This window comes from Hyaloscypha bicolor, assembly GCF_002865645.1.
Source record: "Hyaloscypha bicolor E unplaced genomic scaffold K444scaffold_116, whole genome shotgun sequence".
NCBI classification, from domain to species: Eukaryota; Fungi; Ascomycota; class Leotiomycetes; order Helotiales; family Hyaloscyphaceae; genus Hyaloscypha; species Hyaloscypha bicolor.
The window spans coordinates 550,691-567,674 of record NW_020194618.1 but is presented as its reverse complement, the minus strand read 5'-3'; the positions used below and the strand labels follow the sequence as shown (position 1 = coordinate 567,674).

The following is a 16,984-nucleotide window of genomic DNA, read 5'->3' as shown; positions in this document are numbered from 1 at the left end:
GCATATTTTGCGGGTTCTGCAAAGGTTGTCCCCTTTCCAAGTATGTCCGATCGACTGGCGTACTCTATGACGAATAGAGGCCTCCGCATTGAGCTCAATTTGCTCGAAGTTGACCTACCAGAAGGTGGAACAATTACAGCTGCATTACTTGACTGCCACTATGAAAATGATTTCTCGGGCGTCATCGGAATCTTCCTGAGAGAGACAGCTAGTAGTTCCGTCTTCGAAAGATTCTCGAGGATGGGAGGGGCGAAGTTCTTTATTCCGGAGACCGAGAGGGCGAAGATGCGCACAATATACATCACCAAACAGAGTGCGAGAACAATAGCAGTGAAGCCCTGGAAGTGCTTGCTACGGTGGGAGTCATTACAAACTCAAGGGTATGAATTTCTAGCGAGTGTCTCAACCCGCCACTTGAACCCTGAAACCTTGGTCTTCGAACTTGAATCCAAGTTCTGGGACAGTCAAGGAAGGTTTGTGTTTTGCAACTCCGACTGGACCATTTATTTTGCCGTCGTCATCCTGCTTGAGAATCCTTTTGGGGTTTTTCGTAGAGGATTGTTTAAGTCAGTTCAGATTGTGCCGAAACCTCGAGGACTCGGTGTACATGAATGGCTTAAGGGCTGTAATGGTAATAGAGTCATGGACAAAGATCATACATCCCTACCATTGTCCAATTACTTTGGCGGTTCTGCTCCTTTGACTATCAGCGCGAAGGCAACCGAAGAAGAAGCTCTGAACCAAAGAGTTATTGTCCTGGAAATTGGGGTTGTGGCTGATTCGGATTCGGATGCAGATTCTCCAGAAGCGCATCGGCGATAGCTTTTAAAGTCAATAAAAGTGGGGACCCAGTCTAGTTATTCATAGGGCCTTAGATCAACAGACTGTTATACATGAATTTCCATTTCCATAGATATCACTGCTGTTGAAAGACTGAACTCGACTTTTCATCCGTTCTCCGAACCCGTCCCTTTTTACTCTCCAACAGAACAAGGTTGGTTGTCTTCGTGCCTCCTAGCATCCTAGTAAAACCACAGCTGAAAGTCGTAGGTTCGATGGCAGAAGTATCATTCGGCAATTCTCAGAGCAGCTTGGAAGGGTTTGGCTGCACTCACAGCGAGTCAGCGACTGAGGGTATTCTTGAGCTCAGCTGGAAGAATCTTGCCTCCCAGTTCGACCTCGAGTCTAACCGCAACTATCTACGGGCTCGACCATACAAGCCAAGGCTTATCTCGAGCCAAGTTATCAGAACAAGGCGTGCTTTCCAATTCCATGACCAAATCGAGATCATGAAGCTTTCATTCCGGATGCCTTCAAACCGACAACTCAGCTCCTGCATGTTTTACCAGCTCCTCGAATAATATCCAATCACCAGAATCAACTACCGTTAGGGCTGAGCTCGTGGCGTGGGACAGCGAACACTCCAGCGGCTTTCTCCATCTGCCCAACGCAGCCACTCTCTTGGCGACACCCTCAACAACCAAAGATCTTTATTATTCCCCGCCATTCATTCTTCTTTTCATATGCCAAAGCCATTCACAGCAAAACCCATGAGTTTTTATCTCACACATAACATTTTCCTTCCCTCGCAGTTTACAACGTCTCACGCGTATTAAATGTAGCGAGATAGGGGGGTTTGGGGCTGGCACAGACCCGAAAGTGAACAATATGAGTTTTTATTGACCTTCACCGCCTGTGTGTAGCTGTCTCGCTACATTTAGTACACTTGACACTTTGTAGTTATTCAATTGAACAGGTGGAAGAGCTGAGGGTGAGCAGCTTTTTCGCTATGCCGTCTTGGTCCGTGCGGGGGTTAGCACGGACAGGATAGCACTATAAAGGGTTTAGCGTGCCAATTTTAGGTCTAGCATTACGCTTCTGGCTGGTAGATCCCCCGGCTTGAAAAAGTGGGCTGAGAAGAGTCTCGGGCAGGTATATTGAGAATGCTGAGGGTGAGCGTCTGCGGGACTTGAAGACCCGCGCCAAAGGGCTTCGGCATGGAGATATCCGCAAGAACAGCAACACCGTGAGGTGGTTCATACAGATGATTTGTTGGGTTTGAATGTGGATATCCTGAGGTGGAGGTCGAAGCAGGATGAGGCAGATGAATAAATTCTGCTTGTTGCCCTTGTGATTGAAGTTAACAGCAGCACACTACACTCGCAGTGAAGACCAACAGACAACTTCCAACAAAAAAACGAGGAGTATCAGCAATGGCATACCAAACTCAACCAGCTTACATCGTGACCTGCTCAGGCTGGGAGGAGCGTATCAAGGAACACCCCGTCTTCGACTGGATGGTACTTCTCCCCTTCCCTCCCGCGATCTCCCTTCCAAATTCTCAACTCACTTGTAAATATAGTCCGACCACGAAGTAGCCTTCGACTTCGGGGCTGCGAAGCAAGAACCCTACACTAATTGGTTCACCTCCGACTTCAGCTTCACTGACCCCGCCGGTAACTCCTTCAAGGGAGAAGAAGCCTGGGCAAAACTTCTTGAAACTTACGCTCCCTTGAGCGCACATTTCCATGAGCCGTTCTTCGGCATTGTGTTTGAGAACGAGAAAGGATATGAGCTTTTGGGATGTGCGAAGATTTTTGCCAACCTCTTGGTCACTGGTAAGCTTTCATCGAATTCTTCAAGTGGTGGTGACTTGCTGACGGGTAGCGTAGGTGAGGGAGAAAAGAGGAAGGATTTGCAGGGCAGAGAGTGGGATGTTGAGGTCCCAGGCGCGTTTCACTTCACGTATATCAAGGAGGAAGGTGCGCACAAGGGCTTGAGACTCAGCGAGGAAAAGCTGTTTGCAGATGGGTTGCCGATGGTGGCAGCTCTGCTCAAGAGGGGAATGGTTTCCGGTGAGGACTTGGTCAAGAAGCTTTCTGCTTAAGAATGGAAGATCGACGCCGTGACGAATTGGGCGTGTTGGACAAACGAACGAGGGCCGCGGGCCTAGTGATGCGGCGATCTCTGAGTGAGAGGGGCTGATGGTGATTTCCTTTGTTTTAGCTTTTACGTAGTTGTTCGTCTTTATAACGCGGCTGTGCCGTATCAATTCAATTTTTTTTCGGCCGCTTTGGAAAATCATGGCACTGCAAGTGATCAGAATGCCATCTCAGATACTGATAAAGAGATAAATGATACTTGATTCGGACTCACTGGAAAGTTCTCCATGGCAGTATCAAGCTTAATCAATGAATTGGTGTTAGGAAATAGTACACTCCGTTTAAATGCCGGTGGAGGAGTTCAAAGACAGAATCGAAGACTTCGAAGTTGGAGCTGGCGGTATCTCGAAGGTATGGAGGAGGTCCGATTTCTGCCGCATCTCACGCCTCCTGATTCGCGCCCGCACTGATTCCTGTTTTATCTGGAGACAAGCTTTGCGGATGTGTTTCGTAATTCAATACCGACTTCAAACCACTGTATCAAATAGAAAGCAGAAAAGCGTTTGCATCGTTGCACATGATGGCGCGTTTTGGTGACGCGTCTCAGCAGCCCAGCCCAATCTCGCGTTTCGCTCCTTGTCTTCACTCATACCTCTCACCTTTTTCATCATCTTCATCGCAGATCAAGCCATCTACTCAACCATTATCTTCCGAGACGCTGTTAATCATGGTCGGCGCAAACTCCATCCTCTGCAACAAGCCCGGCCGACCCTGTGCACCTTGCAAGTCCACTGCATACTGCTCCGTCGAATGTCAGCAAACGGATTGGCCTCTCCACAAGCTGCTCTGCAAGAAGTTCTCCTCATTCTCTCCTCGCCCCGATTCAGACTCGAAACTCGGCCTATACTTCCCAGTCGACTCGAAAGTCCCCGAATTGATTTGGGTCAATTGCGCAGAACTGAATGTAGAACTTCAACCTCACTTTCAGTTGTATATGGGGCGAGACATACCATATTCTGAAGAGTGGCCAATTGGGCACAGAATCTTCCGTTCCATCCAACTTGATCCCACAGTTGTCACCTATTCCCGACACAACCTCTGTAGCCCCGGCTCAGCACCCAACCTATCGATTAAAGAGGGTCACAAAGGGAATTGTGCCAGTTCAATGGGAGGGTCCTGTCGTTGTGACCGGTAAAACCGGTATCCCGGACTATGCCGAAGGGAAATTTCAAGACATCACATTGGGCGATCTTCGCATCGCAGTCGATTACTTTGTGGCACACAGTCAGATGATGGATCCTTCGATTGGGATAACGAAAAGCATGGGGACAATGTTCGGGACGGCCAAAAAGAAATCGGCAGAAGGTGTCAGGGCTAACTGCAACGGAGACCGTTTTGTCAACCATCGCCCAAAATATGAAGAAGTCACTCTCCCTCATGATCATCCCATCCACAAGGTAAAATCTACCTTACTATCACAACTTCTAGATTTGCCGATCCTCATCTGGAAATACCCTCCCGATAAAGCGTGGAAAAACATGAATGTGATACCTGGCCAGAGCGGGTACTACAATGAGCCACATGGTAATTGGGCCGCCCTCTTCATGAACGTCAACACGGATATTATGAGCGATCGATGGAGAATGCCTCCACTGTATTGGCAAACTGAGGTTGGGGGTGTGTTGATTATCCGGCAGGATGGGAAGGCCAGCACGCTGAATTCTACCTTCAGATGAAATGGGAGGCACCTCGAGTCCAAGGCGCAGAGGGAGCTGAAAATGTGCTGAAAGTGAGACGATATATCCATGAGCGTCACCTGAACAAGGCGGCATTCTTCGAGTGGTTCAGGGAATACAGGATCCTCAAAATGGATGGCGGGGAGTCCTCTTGGGCTGCCTTTTTGTCTCCTTATGATGTCTGAAGGAGGCCTTTGAAGTTGGGTATTATTGCTGACGATTATGAATTAGAGTTGGTATCTATTACCCAATTTCTATATTTCAACAAACTCTCTGATAATTGTCGCCACTACACCACGATCATACGCCGATAAGATGGGTCGGGGAATAGCGCCTCACTCTCGCTCTTCGTCTCGACAACTATTCAACACCCTTGAGTCAGTATGCACCTTCCAGTATATAGTCGAACAGAGTTGCCTCGCCACAGAATCCGAAATTATTCCTTGGGCAGTACGAACCTCAACGACCGAAGCCCAGGTCAACAAAACCACCAACTCCCACGTCTCACCAAAAGCCCCGACCTCCCTAATCCTCAGTCTCCCTCTCTTCTTCCACTTCAATAGCCCCTTCCCCAAATACTCCCCTAATATCAATTCCTCCTTCCCGTCCTCCACGAGCACCAAATCACCCTGATCATCCATCAAATTATTCCTCGTCCGTATCCAATGAAATGTCCTCCTCTCTCCACTCGGTAACTCATGCACAAACCCATATTTCATATGCGTCCAAAACCCAGTATTCTCCATCTTCTCCCAAACCATGCCCAGAGGCCTCGCCTCAAAATCGCCAATCCCAAAACTATTCGACCCTGTCAGCGGCAGATGCGCAACCCCCAAACTCTTCCCCTGCTTATCCGTCCCCTGCCTCAAAACCACACCAGGAACATGCGGAAGAAACGAGCGATGCTCTACATAATAAAAGTGTCCCGAATCTGTTAAGTGCACAGGGCAGATCCGCAAGTTCGTAATAAACGCGTTGTATACCATATACTCCATAAACTCCTCGGTATCCAGAATTCCCAGTCCATATGCCGCCGCGATGCTATCGTAATATCGTTTTTCCGGTGGCGAGTTGAGGGATTCGAATGGGTTGGCTTTCTCTTGTGCAGGTGTGGGAGCGGGGGCTGCGTCGACTTCTGGCGCGGTTTTGTCGAAGCGGTGGTCCAGACTGTGGCGGACTGGCGTTCCAGGTCGTGCAATTTCTACCTCTTGGACATCCTGCAGTGCTCTGTCTATCGCTGCGATTCTATCTCGCAGTTCTAACATTTTGCAAATATATGGGGAAAATATGTACAAAGACGAAGTGTCTTATTGCAATGTGAAGAATGGGATAGGAAAGAAAACTGGACCCCGGGAGAAGATAAATCTTATCTGATTCTAGGAAGTGCCACCCCACTTACCCCTGTCAGGGTTTCCCTTTTTATTGAAATACGTAGATGGCGTCGTTGTGCACCGGGTAAATTGTCTAGATACAGGGGATAGGCCGGGGACTCAGCCACTTTGAACTCGATTTCTGCTGGGCGATTACGCGAACACCCGACGAACGCCACATCGAGTGAGGGAATAATTCGGAAAGAAAACTCGAAGGTTCTATTGTCAAAACGCGATTTGCGAGCGAGGTATCGAAGAATTACTCAGCGGATTACATAGCAAGTTTTATCTAGAAAACTTGTCATGTTTTCCAACTTCCGCAGCGAAGCTAGGCTCATCCAGATGGCCCCCCTTTAAAGCTCGCTTAAGTGATCAATAACCATGAAGCAGGAAATGTAGCCTTCCACCCTTTATTCTCTTCCAAAATAAGGAGCTCATCGAGGACACTAGTTAATAGAAGCCGAAGGTAATTTGAATTTAGATCGGAGAAATCTGCTTACTCTAACATACTGAGCGCCTGTTTTACATGCTACGAGCGCCTCTGAAGCGAGTCATCCCAAACCTTCAATGGGGTCCTAACGCCCTGTAAATTTAGCGTCCTGTACGCTGTAAACTACACATTCTGTGTATTGTCGCTAAAATTTCGAGGCATGGATCGCGAGCATGTGCGTGCCCGGACACTATGAATTTTGATTTTGAGTTAAATCAAAGGATGATCTACAGCGAAGCGGCAACGAGATTTCAATTACGATATCCTAATAAAATGGAATTGATTCAAATTCCCAGTCTTGATAGCAAGAACACCTCTAGTTCTTCTTCTGTCCCAGAACAGTTATCGGAATCCAATTATAAACCATCCCATGCTTCGTATTCTGGAGAAGCTTAGAAAGCGTCTCCTCGTGCACCCACACCGAGATAGTCGAGTCACTTGCAACTGAGTTTCGTTCAATTCCTCGCAGAATTTCGGCGATGGCCATGAGATACGTATTGGTGCAAAGCTGTATCAAGTCGTGGTGGAACTTCTTGTTCCCGGTGTGGAGGACTTCGAAACCGTGAGATGGAAAACGGTTTGGAAGGTCCGCGACCCATCTAATAAGATGAGAAAGAGCGTCAGGTAAGACATATTTAGGGATTGGGAAGGGAAACTCACTCATATTGCAGCCCGACTTGCTTGAAAAGTTCTCTCATCATGCCAGCGAACTGCTCTGCTTCCCCGCCGCAGACTGCTTGGTTGACCAAGTCTGCGTCCTCCCATTGAATGTATCCTCCTGGCTCTGCATTTTACCATCAGTATTACTCTCAGAAAGTCGTGCATGGATCTATGCAGAATTCCTTACTCAAGAGCTTCTTCGCGTGTTCTAGCACTGGCGCCGTATCATTCTCCTTCAAGTTGCTAGCCCACATCCGCAAATGCACAACATCATACTGTCCAACAAGATTCGATGGAGGATCAATCAACGAGTCCATCACCCCCAAAATGACGTTTTCAGGCCAAAGGTGCCTTGCTGGAAACTGGCCGTCGCTGAGGTCGTAGCCGTGGAGTTCGACAGCAGGTGGGAGTTTTCTTGATGCGTCGAAAAGCCAAATTCTGGTTTGAGGTTTATTAGCATAAGCAAGCAAGCCTCTGAGGTGGTGTGATAAGATGTACCCTGTACCCGTTCCAAGTTCTGCTATTTTCATGCCTTCTGTGATAGGGATTTGTGGGTGCAAAATATGTCCGAGGTACATTCCCCAAAGCAAGTGCTGAGCGTCCAACCTAAGTTGATTTTAGTGATGGCTCTGGTGATAGACGCACTGAGGGCGGCGACTGACCGGATAGAATCGGATACGCCTCTCCCAAGCACGTAGTGATCTTCTTGAGTTGTTGAACCAATTTTCTCATTTGACGACTCCAATGGTTTAGATTAGTTTCTCAACCCAAAAGTAAGATAGAAAGAATAAGTTTTCAAGTGGTTCGATTGTTATTCTGAAGAGAGTGGTTGCAATTCAAGAGCATATTTAATCTTAATATATCAACCTGCCCGCAGTGTGTGCCCAACAATGCCTCCTACGTCAAGGAAACTTGAGATCTGGGATTTTTTCCTTCGATAACAGGAGTGTTTACCGACTCCCCGAAGTAAAACCCCGATGAATGCAGTTTTACGGGATCTCATATCATCCTCGCATGAGTTGGGACTCGCGGTGATTCGCATTGGTGGTGGCAAGATACCCAAGGGAATTGTCTCAAATTTCCTGTGATATATCACATAGATTTTTGGGGTCAGAAAAGCAACGGACACTGAGCAACATAACTGCTCGAGAACTCATACGTATGATGGAGGTGGCGGCGCCCTAAGCACGGTGGAAAGAGAAAAAGACACGAGACCCCAAGTTAGCTCGAATCGTCCATGCGATCGATCGGAAGAACGAGCTCTTCCTCCAACATTCCTCATTGGATATGGCTTCCGATAGGTCTATATGGGCTGTGGCTTTCCACATTCCAACTTCCAAGTTCCTCTGACCGGGTTGCTGGGACAAGAAACTTTTTAAATTGAGGCTTCATCTCAATGATGGTGTCATTTGGCTCTGAAACCGGCCAATGGAGCTTATTCGATTCTTCGGAAAGGGAGGGGGCGCGGGAATAATTGCTTTTTGATCGAAAGCACTTACAGTACGGAGGAATTCTGCCGGAACAATCGTTTCTGATTGACTAGTTCTGCGGCTCAGAGCTTAGTCCTGTGATCAATTGTATTTGAATATGAATTCATGAAACGACGAAAATGGGGCGGCAGAACCATACCGTCGGGTCCTCTTCACAATCCACTCACATTCGCGAGTTTACCAACATTTGTGGAAATTCGCCATGATGTGACTCATTAGATATCTCTTCACTCCACGTTCATGGCTTTACCTAATCCACACCCTTCCCTTGAGCGTCCATCTTCTCCAGAAATTTGCTCGTTACGAGATGTACAAGGGAGAAGGATGAAGCGACAGATGGGAGTTCTTGCCGAGTCTGTGAGATGAATACATGATGGAAGCGGTGTGAAAACGCCTTCTGACCATCCCCCCGCCAATATTATGCAGATCCTTACCAAATGCTTTCTGAGATCTTGAAAGACATTTCTCGTCAACGAAGACAGTTGAGAGGCCATGAGATCAAGGCTTAAGCGCTCATCAAAGGATACGATCTCAACATGCACGTCGACGCCACAGAGATCACAAGAAATAGCTTTTTCTATGCTGAGATACCTCCTGTTCGTGACTATAACATTTGAGGTATTGGAAAGTAATCGATTTATTAATGGAAAATCGATATATTGGAGGTTAACAGTCTGCGGAATAACTAAATATAAGAGAGTAAAGTCTAAAAGTAGAGGAGAAAGTATTTAAAGTAAGGGTCTTTATTTCTATTGCATTATAGCAATATTAATAATACCGAGCCCGCTTTCTCTAATATATTATAAATTAGCTAATAAATCAAAAGTAATTAAAATAACAATATACTAGTAAGTTTGGTAAGCTCGGCGAGTGACGCATGACAAATGAGAGTGGAGAACCCTAAATTAGTGGTTGAACCTGGTGCTGGAAGGACTGGTAAGCTAGTACCAATTCAACAGGAGGCTTAAGGGGGCTACAGACCTGATTCCAGCATGCATACCTCCACGGATCATTCTCTCCCCGGCGCCTCCTACGTTTATCTACATGCTTGAAACTCTCTGGAGCCCAAATTAGATCATTTATGGAGCTTCTTGGTCCCACATCAGACCATGACGGCGTCTTTACACAACAGTGATTTTAGCGAGCTTCGACTCAACAAGCAAAGACTGTGAAAGATTTTCACACCACAATGGATTCTTTCCGTCGTCAGTTCCCTGACTCCTAAACGAAAAGAATTTTTCTATCTTCAAGCCGAAACAACATCCTCCATTTCACCCCCCCATCACGCAAGACGAACTCGTTCCAAAGCTCCGCTATGCCAGTCACGTCCTTCGCTTCTATGAAAGACACCCCGGCGCCGGTGCCAAGACTGGCGGTGGCCTTACCGGCATGCAAAGACGGCTTGGAGACCACTGTCATCTTGCTCAGGAAATACAAGAGTCTCGACCACTTCGCATACGAGCGTAAAGATGTTTGGCACATTGGACTTGGCAGTCGTTCTTCCCTCCGAGCCGATCCGAAGGGGGAGACCGCATGGATTAGTGGACAGGGGAAGGAACGAAACTGCCTCATTCCTGGATTTTTGACGGATTTTGTAAAAAACTTTGTCACAGAGCAATCACAGCAACACGAAGGGCGGTTATTCGGCCAAGTCGGCTTTAACTATGGTGCTCACGTTCGAGGGCAGTCGTACACTCCAGGGCGTTGGCCGATCCTCAGTATCAGTAAGGAACCTATTTCCTGTGTCCTATATCCCGATCTCCTATTCTTACTGGCCGGAAGCATGTTTCAGTCTCCCGGCTCCCTCCTGGCTCCCTACTCTTTGAAATGATAAGTTATTAATTCCTTATAGTGGTTCCAGAACTGGAAATCACCGTGAGACCGGAGGGCATCACTGTTCAGGGATACGATGAGGAGCTTTTGACAGAAGTGTGCGACTTTCTTAGCGGTACATGTGCACCGTCTATACAAGTCAGAGATCCTCAACCAGTCAGCACTCAATGCAATGAAGAAGAGTATAAGGTCCTCGTCTCGAAAGCACTCAAAGAAATCAAAGCAGGGAAATACAGCAAGATTATCTCGTCTCGGTCCGTGGACCTCGAGAAACTGGTTGACATGCCATCAACCCTGCTTCATGGACGTCGTGCAAACAATCCAGCACGGAGCTATACACTCAATCATGGTGGCTTCCAAGCAACAGGTTTCAGTCCAGAACTTGTGATGGCTTTTCAAAAAGGCAGAGTGGTCACCGAGTAAGCAAATTCAAGCCCACTGCTCCCACTTTTATGGTTTTTTTTAAACAGCTTGACGAACAATGCAAAAGTATGGCAAACGCTGACAACTCAATCTCCCAGGCCACTAGCAGGAACATGCTCACGAGTTGGAACAAAGGACGCAATCCAAATGTTACGCCAGGAATTGATCAGCGATCCAAAGGAAATTGTTGAGCACGTAATCTCAGTCAAAGAGGTACGATTATCAATCTAAATTGATCCCGAGAGCGTGGTTCTCTGACTTTCATCTAGGCCGTATCTGAGCTCAATCAGTTCTGCGCTCCTGACACAATCTGTGTCAAGGATTTGGTGAGTTCCTTCGCCTGCTATTTACCATACTCTGTCCAGAATTCTTTCGGAATTCTAGGATTTTGAAAACCTTTCCAGTATTCAAACTCTCCTTCGAGACGGTACTGATTTACCCTTTGACAGATGACCATCAAGGATCGAGGAAGTGTTCAGCACCTCGGATCTAGTGTCCATGGACAACTTTCTTCGAAGGCAGATCCATGGACTGCTTTCAATGTCTTGTTTCCATCCATCACAGCGACTGGAATCCCGAAGGACATAGCCCTTGCGGCAATCGACCGTCTCGAAACCCGGCCGCGGGAGCTCTATTCTGGAGCAGTTCTTCTCATCGACCCAAAGGAAGACTTCTTCGAAGCTACGTTGTGTCTTCGCATAGTCCTTCAGGACTCAACCAACTCCTGGATCCAAGCTGGAGCTGGTATCATTGCTCAGTCAAATCCGGAGAGGGAACTTACTGAAACGCACGAGAAGATGGCAAGTATTGCTCCATACATCGTGTATGAGGGCAAGTAGATACTCTGCTGGCTTGCGGATATCCTTGCAATTTGGGGTTCTCTAGTTGAATGTCTGTCCGCGGCGTTGGCTTGGTATTTCTTCTCATCTTGGGTCTGATTACCTCGTTGGCCTTGATACTACATGTTTCGTTAAAAAGATTGGATTTCTTCTCGTTATGCTCTCTGAAAGTTGCTGTCTCGGCTTTGGTTTCTCTTTCTTGAGAGCTTCTATCTTAATACGAGTATGAAAATAGCAAAATTAAATTCTTATTCAAGTAATCGAAATAGCTGCCTACAGGCTACACGAACAGTACATTTAATCTTACGTAAAACAAGAACCATTTTCATACTTCAGACCCCAGTTTTTTTCCAGTGGTATCTCCCACTAGGGTCATTCAGCGCCCATCATAATAAAGCGTGTCCGCAAACTCGAACGACCGAAAAGTGTTGGAGAGCTCAGCCGGTGGTGGGATAGGTATAGTTTCAGCAGTAAATGAGGCGGAGTCCAATTCTGTTCTCTGGAGCACTTTTGGCGATGAGTTTGAGTCTTTCCTTTTTCTTTTATAAGTAATTATAAAGAAATATCGTATTTTATATCATGCTACGAGTAATTGTTACTTTTTATAAGTATTTATTATTATATACTTTACACTAATTAATTTTTGTCGTACGGGTACGGGCATAGGTACTAGGGAGCTTAGCTCAGCTTACTCAGCAGCTCCCCTTTATTTAGCTAGATACCAGATGCTCCCACAAGTTTCTAATCAGACAACCATTCATGCAAATCACTGTTCCTTACTCTTTGTAAAAAAAATAATTTGTAAAGAATCTTACCACTCATATTATAATCACGCTAACTACGAATATTCATAGGTAGTATGAGTAGTATGAGTAGTTCTTTGATACACTGGATCAGTGACACCTGCATTGCAAGCAACCTACCTGCAGGGGACATTCAATACTCCAGGCGGCCATCTATTCAAATTGAAGGACATGAGTTCATGACATCGTCAAGCGTTTCTTTCTTTCTTCCCTCTTTTTGGGGGGGGGGGGGGAAACAATGGTCTATTTGGGAATCTTCAACGCAAAAGCAGGTTTCAACTCCACCAGACAGTAAGAATTGGTCTCCCATTTCCGCACCAACATAGCGAAGACAGCTTCCAGCCTCTTTACAACCTCAATACCTACCTGGCAATGTACCGCAATTCTACCACTTGTCAACTTCACGCCACTTTTTCTTGCCCCTTCTCTCAGTGTTTGCGAATCGATTACAGCTTTCTTGAGGTCGATGATCGATCCAAACCATGTTAGTATCAACTAGATGAGCAACAGAACCACCCAGGCTTTGCCGGAATGCTTCGATACGTTGAGCAATGGCAGGAGTCCTTTTCAAAACGTTGCCCTTTCCATTTGACCCGGCCCCAAAGTTCACATCGACAGCGCTCCGGGCTGCAGCCACCAGATCTCCAGGTTGTCTCAAGGTATCAACAATAGCCTGTCTCATCCATCTCGCTAGCTCTATGAAGGCCGTTCTTCCAGCGAGAAAACTACCAAGTGGAGCCCTGGAACCATTTGAGTAGTACAACGTCATTGAATGGAAGCACCACACCTTCGACCATAGTACCTCTCAGCATAGAAACTCCTCCGGCTTCGAGACACAGGATATGTGCTCGATGACCGCTTAGAACGGAATGTGGAGGTTGAGTGAGAAGTGTTCGCAGAGCGATTTGGTTTCCTATGGCACCCGAGAGGAGAAAAACTCCGACTTTGTGGTTGTATAACTCGGCCATGTGAACTTCCAAAGATGAAGTGGTCGGGTTTTGTCCATAGCCATCGTCAAAGAGAGTTGTATTTTGGATGGCCATCAACATGGATGAGATATTGTGGAAGTTGTGATGGTATCACCTATCGACGATCAGTTTCACGTCACTTCCGAAAGTAATAATCACCAACTCCGAAAATCGAACTCCGCACTTCCAGCAGTTGACCACGCATTTTGAACCATCTCGTTCTAGTAAGAGAGAGGAATATCACTGGTGCCAGAGAGGATCAATCGAGCCCATGGTGAGGATGTGTTGCTGTATCAGCAATCCGGAGAAGTTGTGTTTCAGAAGGACCTCACAGATGTAATTCTTCGACACCATCTTTTTCTCACATCGTTAAAGTATGGAGTCATCATTTTCGAGTTTTGGGGGACGTCAGACCTGGCGCCAGGCTCCACAAGCCCCACTTTCGGCTTCCCACTGCGTTGGGTCATCTGGAGATCACCGATGCTTTATATTACGAATACGCACATCTCCATGACTCCGAGAAATGTTGTTTCTCCAAGTTGATACGTCTAGAGTATGGTAGTACAATCAAGTCACAGAAGGTGCCGCGGCTGTGAGCGTTGACAGCTGACAGTGATTGTCATGGGTGTCAGTGTATCCGGGTTGCCGGACATGTCGGGGTAACTTCTTTCCCGAAGGACCTCGAACGAAACAGTAGGTTTGCTGTTTGATCAATCACGAGAAAGTTTCTTCTTTTTCCGGGTCTTTCCAGAAGTAGAGACGTTCGCTCTCAGACCTCGTTCAAGGATCATCCATCGAGTAATTGCGTCAACAGAATCGTTGCACAAATGCCTACCAGTCAATGCATCAACGTTTAGTCGCTTGCGAATCTAGCTCCTTGCGAGGAAAGTTTCAAAATGAAATCTTCCGATTCGTGGTGGCACATACAAGGGGTTAACAACGTGTTGGTAGGAGCCTAATGCCGTTCTGTGCTCAATATTGCCCCACCATGTTTCGTCTCAAGCCACACTACCAGGAGGCTTGGATCTTATTTGCTTATTCTCCGATTAGAATCAATGACGAAGTTTTGATCTTCACAGTTCACTCCTCTGTGCTTCATATATCATCCTGAAGTTCTTGGTGGAGAGGGCAACAGAATTCTCTTCCTTACCATCAATAAGCCCCAAAATGGTCAATACTGGAAAGCCCTCACAAGGTTGTGGAACATGCAGAGCACGACGTATCAAGGTAGTTATACTCTGGTTATCCTGCTCTAATCGAAGCTAATCGGGCACGTGCAGTGCGATGAGCGAAAGCCAACATGCTTCCGCTGTCAAAAGTCCAAACGCGAGTGCACAGGATACAGGAACCAGCTCTTCCTGCGAAGGCTTGGAAGTGGAAAAGGGGATATAATCAACTGGAGTCAATTGCCAAGCGCGGGCAATATGGATCTCTACCAGAGCGACTGGTCCAATTCTATCACCAATGTTACCTACCGATCCGTTTCGCCCCCCGAAACAATCATCCTCGCTCCACCAACGTACGGGATATCAACATCGATCGAAGAGGAAGCTCTGTGTCATTTCATCAATAGTTTCGTTTTATTGCCGTGCAAGGGAAACTCTAGGAGCTACATGGATTTCATTATCCCGGCAATGAAGGCTGAGAAGTCACTCATCTCGCCGGGGACTTCGTTAAATACAGCGGTCATGGCTGTGGCCATGGCTGCATTTGGAAATAGGCGGAGATACCAATTGGTGCTTGCTAAAGCTGCGAGGCAATATGCTAAAGCGTTGAAACAAGTCAACGAAGCGTTGCTAGACCCTGAACTTGCATTAGAGGACCAGACACTTGCAACGGTCCTCATTCTGGGGGTCTTTGAGGTGACTATTACACAACTATAATCTTGTTGCGGGGCTAATGGGAAACATAGGCATTTACTGGTACTAACACACTGCTAAATGGATGGTCTTCACATGCCGAGGGTGCTGCAATGTTGGTCAAAATGAGAGCACAGAGGAAACTTCTTTCTCCACTGGGACGTGTTCTCCACATTATGGCTCGTTCACAACTGGTTCGTCTTTGGGTGATCATTTCAGGGTTGTACACTAACACCGCTAGATCGTTAACTGCTTTGTTTCTTCCACTCCGCCACCTCTTGGTGTTGGGTGGTGGATGCAATTGGGCACTAAAGACGGATTACCCTGCCAGGTCGCAAGACTAAATCTCGAAACTGCAACATTACACGCCAAAGCCAATGACGTTCTTGCAGAAGCGGCGATGAACCCTTCCAATACTGACAGCATAATCGAGGTCCAGACAATGGCTCAAGATCTTGAAACGAAATTTAGAGACTGGGAGCTCTCACAGACCCCAGAGTGGTCTTTTTCTTCAGTTGCATGGGTTGATGAGGTCGACGTGAGTCGACTTGAACACAGCCCTTCCTTTCCCGGGAGACTTGATGAGTATAAAGACATCTCGATCGCAACTGCGTGGTGTATAATGCGCTCGAATCGAATAATGCTCGGCGCAGGAATAGTTCGTGCCAACGCTTGGTTGCACCCGGACGAGGATTATCGCATCACTCCTGAGTATGCATCAACGGCACGAATTTCCAAAAACTTGATAGAAGATATCATTGCGGCTGTCCCTATTTTCTTGGGAAATTTCCCTGAAGCTTTCACAAGAAACCGCACCCCCGAGATTGAGAAAGACGCCTTGGGAGGAAAGAGTTCTTTGGCGCTTTTCATCATGTGGCCGTTGTTCATAGTAACGATATCGGATCACACCACCGAGGACCAACGGAAATGGGCACTGGGAAGACTCAAATTGATTGCAGAGGAAGTAGGAATCCGCCAGGCTTCACTGTTCACTCAGGTACGCTTCTTTCACGTCTCCCCATCCACCCTCTAAAAAAAACGAGAAAATTGGATTCAGAGACCGACTAACGGGGACGAAGCTTACTATTCGTGTACCCTCCATGTTCATTTACAAAGATCGAGTGGCGAAGGAGGAAGGCAACGCGATGGCGAAAGTGAAGTGTCTAAAGATGGCACTCGCGAAGTCGAAAGGGATCGGAAAAGACGCAGAGCATGTTTTAGCTGGTATTCTTGGCTGTAAATAGATATTACCCCTTTGAAATTACGAAGAACTATATTACTATATAGATGAATTTGCTTCAGCTCTTCCTCACCTTCGCTTTCTTCCGTCACGAAAGGTGAATCGCAAATGAGTTTGACGTTTCGATGGACTTCGGTTCGTAGAGAATCCAGTGGTATGCACTCCCTATATTTCGCACGGGGACTGCTTGCGGACAGCTGAGCCTGTGGACCGCCGCGAGTCCAGGCAGACCACCGTCTTTAGACTAGCCAGGCGGGCGCATAATTATCGAATATCACATCTGCATACGATAGAGCAGAAATATTCAATGGATGTTAATGTGGTCTTAATGTCACTTGTATTACACTAATTTGACGCGAAGGAAATAAACCTTTTTGCAACTTTTGAGTGC

At 46.9% G+C, this 16,984-nt stretch overlaps 7 protein-coding genes across 7 annotated transcripts; 3 read left to right on the top strand and 4 right to left on the bottom strand.

Moving 5' to 3' along the window:
* Positions 1-3,462: 3,462 nt before the first annotated feature.
* On the top strand, positions 3,463-4,833 carry K444DRAFT_691734 (uncharacterized protein; the record flags this gene model as incomplete). Its single annotated transcript, XM_024887804.1, has 2 exons — positions 3,463-3,872; positions 3,907-4,833. The coding sequence occupies 2 exons, from the start codon at positions 3,463-3,465 to the stop codon at positions 4,616-4,618; spliced, it is 1,122 nt and encodes a 373-aa protein (XP_024734505.1). The 3' UTR covers positions 4,619-4,833.
* K444DRAFT_614999 (uncharacterized protein) lies at positions 4,808-5,933 on the bottom strand. Its single transcript, XM_024880631.1, has 2 exons — positions 5,077-5,933; positions 4,808-4,978 (listed from the first exon to the last, which is right to left on the bottom strand). The coding sequence occupies exons 1-2, from the start codon at positions 5,881-5,883 to the stop codon at positions 4,919-4,921; spliced, it is 867 nt and encodes a 288-aa protein (XP_024734504.1). The 5' UTR covers positions 5,884-5,933; the 3' UTR covers positions 4,808-4,918.
* Positions 5,934-6,717: 784 nt separating this feature from the next.
* Positions 6,718-8,180, bottom strand: K444DRAFT_691727 (uncharacterized protein; the record flags this gene model as incomplete). The annotated part of the gene is made up of 6 exons (XM_024887803.1): positions 6,718-7,077; positions 7,139-7,262; positions 7,326-7,576; positions 7,637-7,744; positions 7,801-7,843; positions 8,093-8,180. 6 exons carry the CDS (start codon positions 8,178-8,180, stop codon positions 6,795-6,797), a joined length of 897 nt encoding a protein of 298 aa, XP_024734503.1. The 3' UTR covers positions 6,718-6,794.
* Positions 8,181-9,967: 1,787 nt separating this feature from the next.
* On the top strand, positions 9,968-11,723 carry K444DRAFT_533858 (ADC synthase; the record flags this gene model as incomplete). The annotated part of the gene is made up of 5 exons (XM_024875180.1): positions 9,968-10,352; positions 10,481-10,880; positions 10,983-11,097; positions 11,154-11,210; positions 11,334-11,723. The coding sequence occupies 5 exons, from the start codon at positions 9,968-9,970 to the stop codon at positions 11,721-11,723; spliced, it is 1,347 nt and encodes a 448-aa protein (XP_024734502.1).
* Positions 11,724-12,829: 1,106 nt separating this feature from the next.
* Positions 12,830-13,675, bottom strand: K444DRAFT_593007 (uncharacterized protein). The gene is made up of 2 exons (XM_024878279.1): positions 13,658-13,675; positions 12,830-13,609 (listed from the first exon to the last, which is right to left on the bottom strand). Exon 2 carries the CDS (start codon positions 13,293-13,295, stop codon positions 12,912-12,914), a length of 384 nt encoding a protein of 127 aa, XP_024734500.1. The 5' UTR covers positions 13,296-13,609; positions 13,658-13,675; the 3' UTR covers positions 12,830-12,911.
* K444DRAFT_485328 (aromatic amino acid beta-eliminating lyase/threonine aldolase) lies at positions 13,306-13,578 on the bottom strand (the record flags this gene model as incomplete). Its single annotated transcript, XM_024873094.1, has 1 exon — positions 13,306-13,578. A coding segment is annotated over one exon (273 nt), but the record flags the coding sequence as incomplete, so codon positions are not given.
* Positions 13,676-14,625: 950 nt separating the features above from the next.
* K444DRAFT_593004 (uncharacterized protein) lies at positions 14,626-16,651 on the top strand. Its single transcript, XM_024878278.1, has 5 exons — positions 14,626-14,721; positions 14,775-15,356; positions 15,407-15,547; positions 15,595-16,350; positions 16,433-16,651. The coding sequence occupies exons 1-5, from the start codon at positions 14,662-14,664 to the stop codon at positions 16,595-16,597; spliced, it is 1,704 nt and encodes a 567-aa protein (XP_024734499.1). The 5' UTR covers positions 14,626-14,661; the 3' UTR covers positions 16,598-16,651.
* The last annotated feature ends 333 nt before the right edge of the window (positions 16,652-16,984 follow it).

Excerpts from the sequence above, each read along its gene's own strand:
- K444DRAFT_593007 (XM_024878279.1), bottom strand. The coding sequence starts at position 13,295 with ATGACGTTGTACTACTCAAATGGTTCCAGGGCTCCACTTGGTAGTTTT.
- K444DRAFT_614999 (XM_024880631.1), bottom strand. The coding sequence starts at position 5,883 with ATGTTAGAACTGCGAGATAGAATCGCAGCGATAGACAGAGCACTGCAG. Across the intron at positions 4,979-5,076 it reads CCTGGGCTTCGGTCGTTGAG|TTGTCGAGACGAAGAGCGAG; the intron begins GTTCGTACTGCC and ends GGTGTTGAATAG.
- K444DRAFT_593004 (XM_024878278.1), top strand. The coding sequence starts at position 14,662 with ATGGTCAATACTGGAAAGCCCTCACAAGGTTGTGGAACATGCAGAGCA. Across the intron at positions 15,548-15,594 it reads TTATGGCTCGTTCACAACTG|ATCGTTAACTGCTTTGTTTC; the intron begins GTTCGTCTTTGG and ends TAACACCGCTAG. Across the intron at positions 16,351-16,432 it reads AGGCTTCACTGTTCACTCAG|CTTACTATTCGTGTACCCTC; the intron begins GTACGCTTCTTT and ends ACGGGGACGAAG.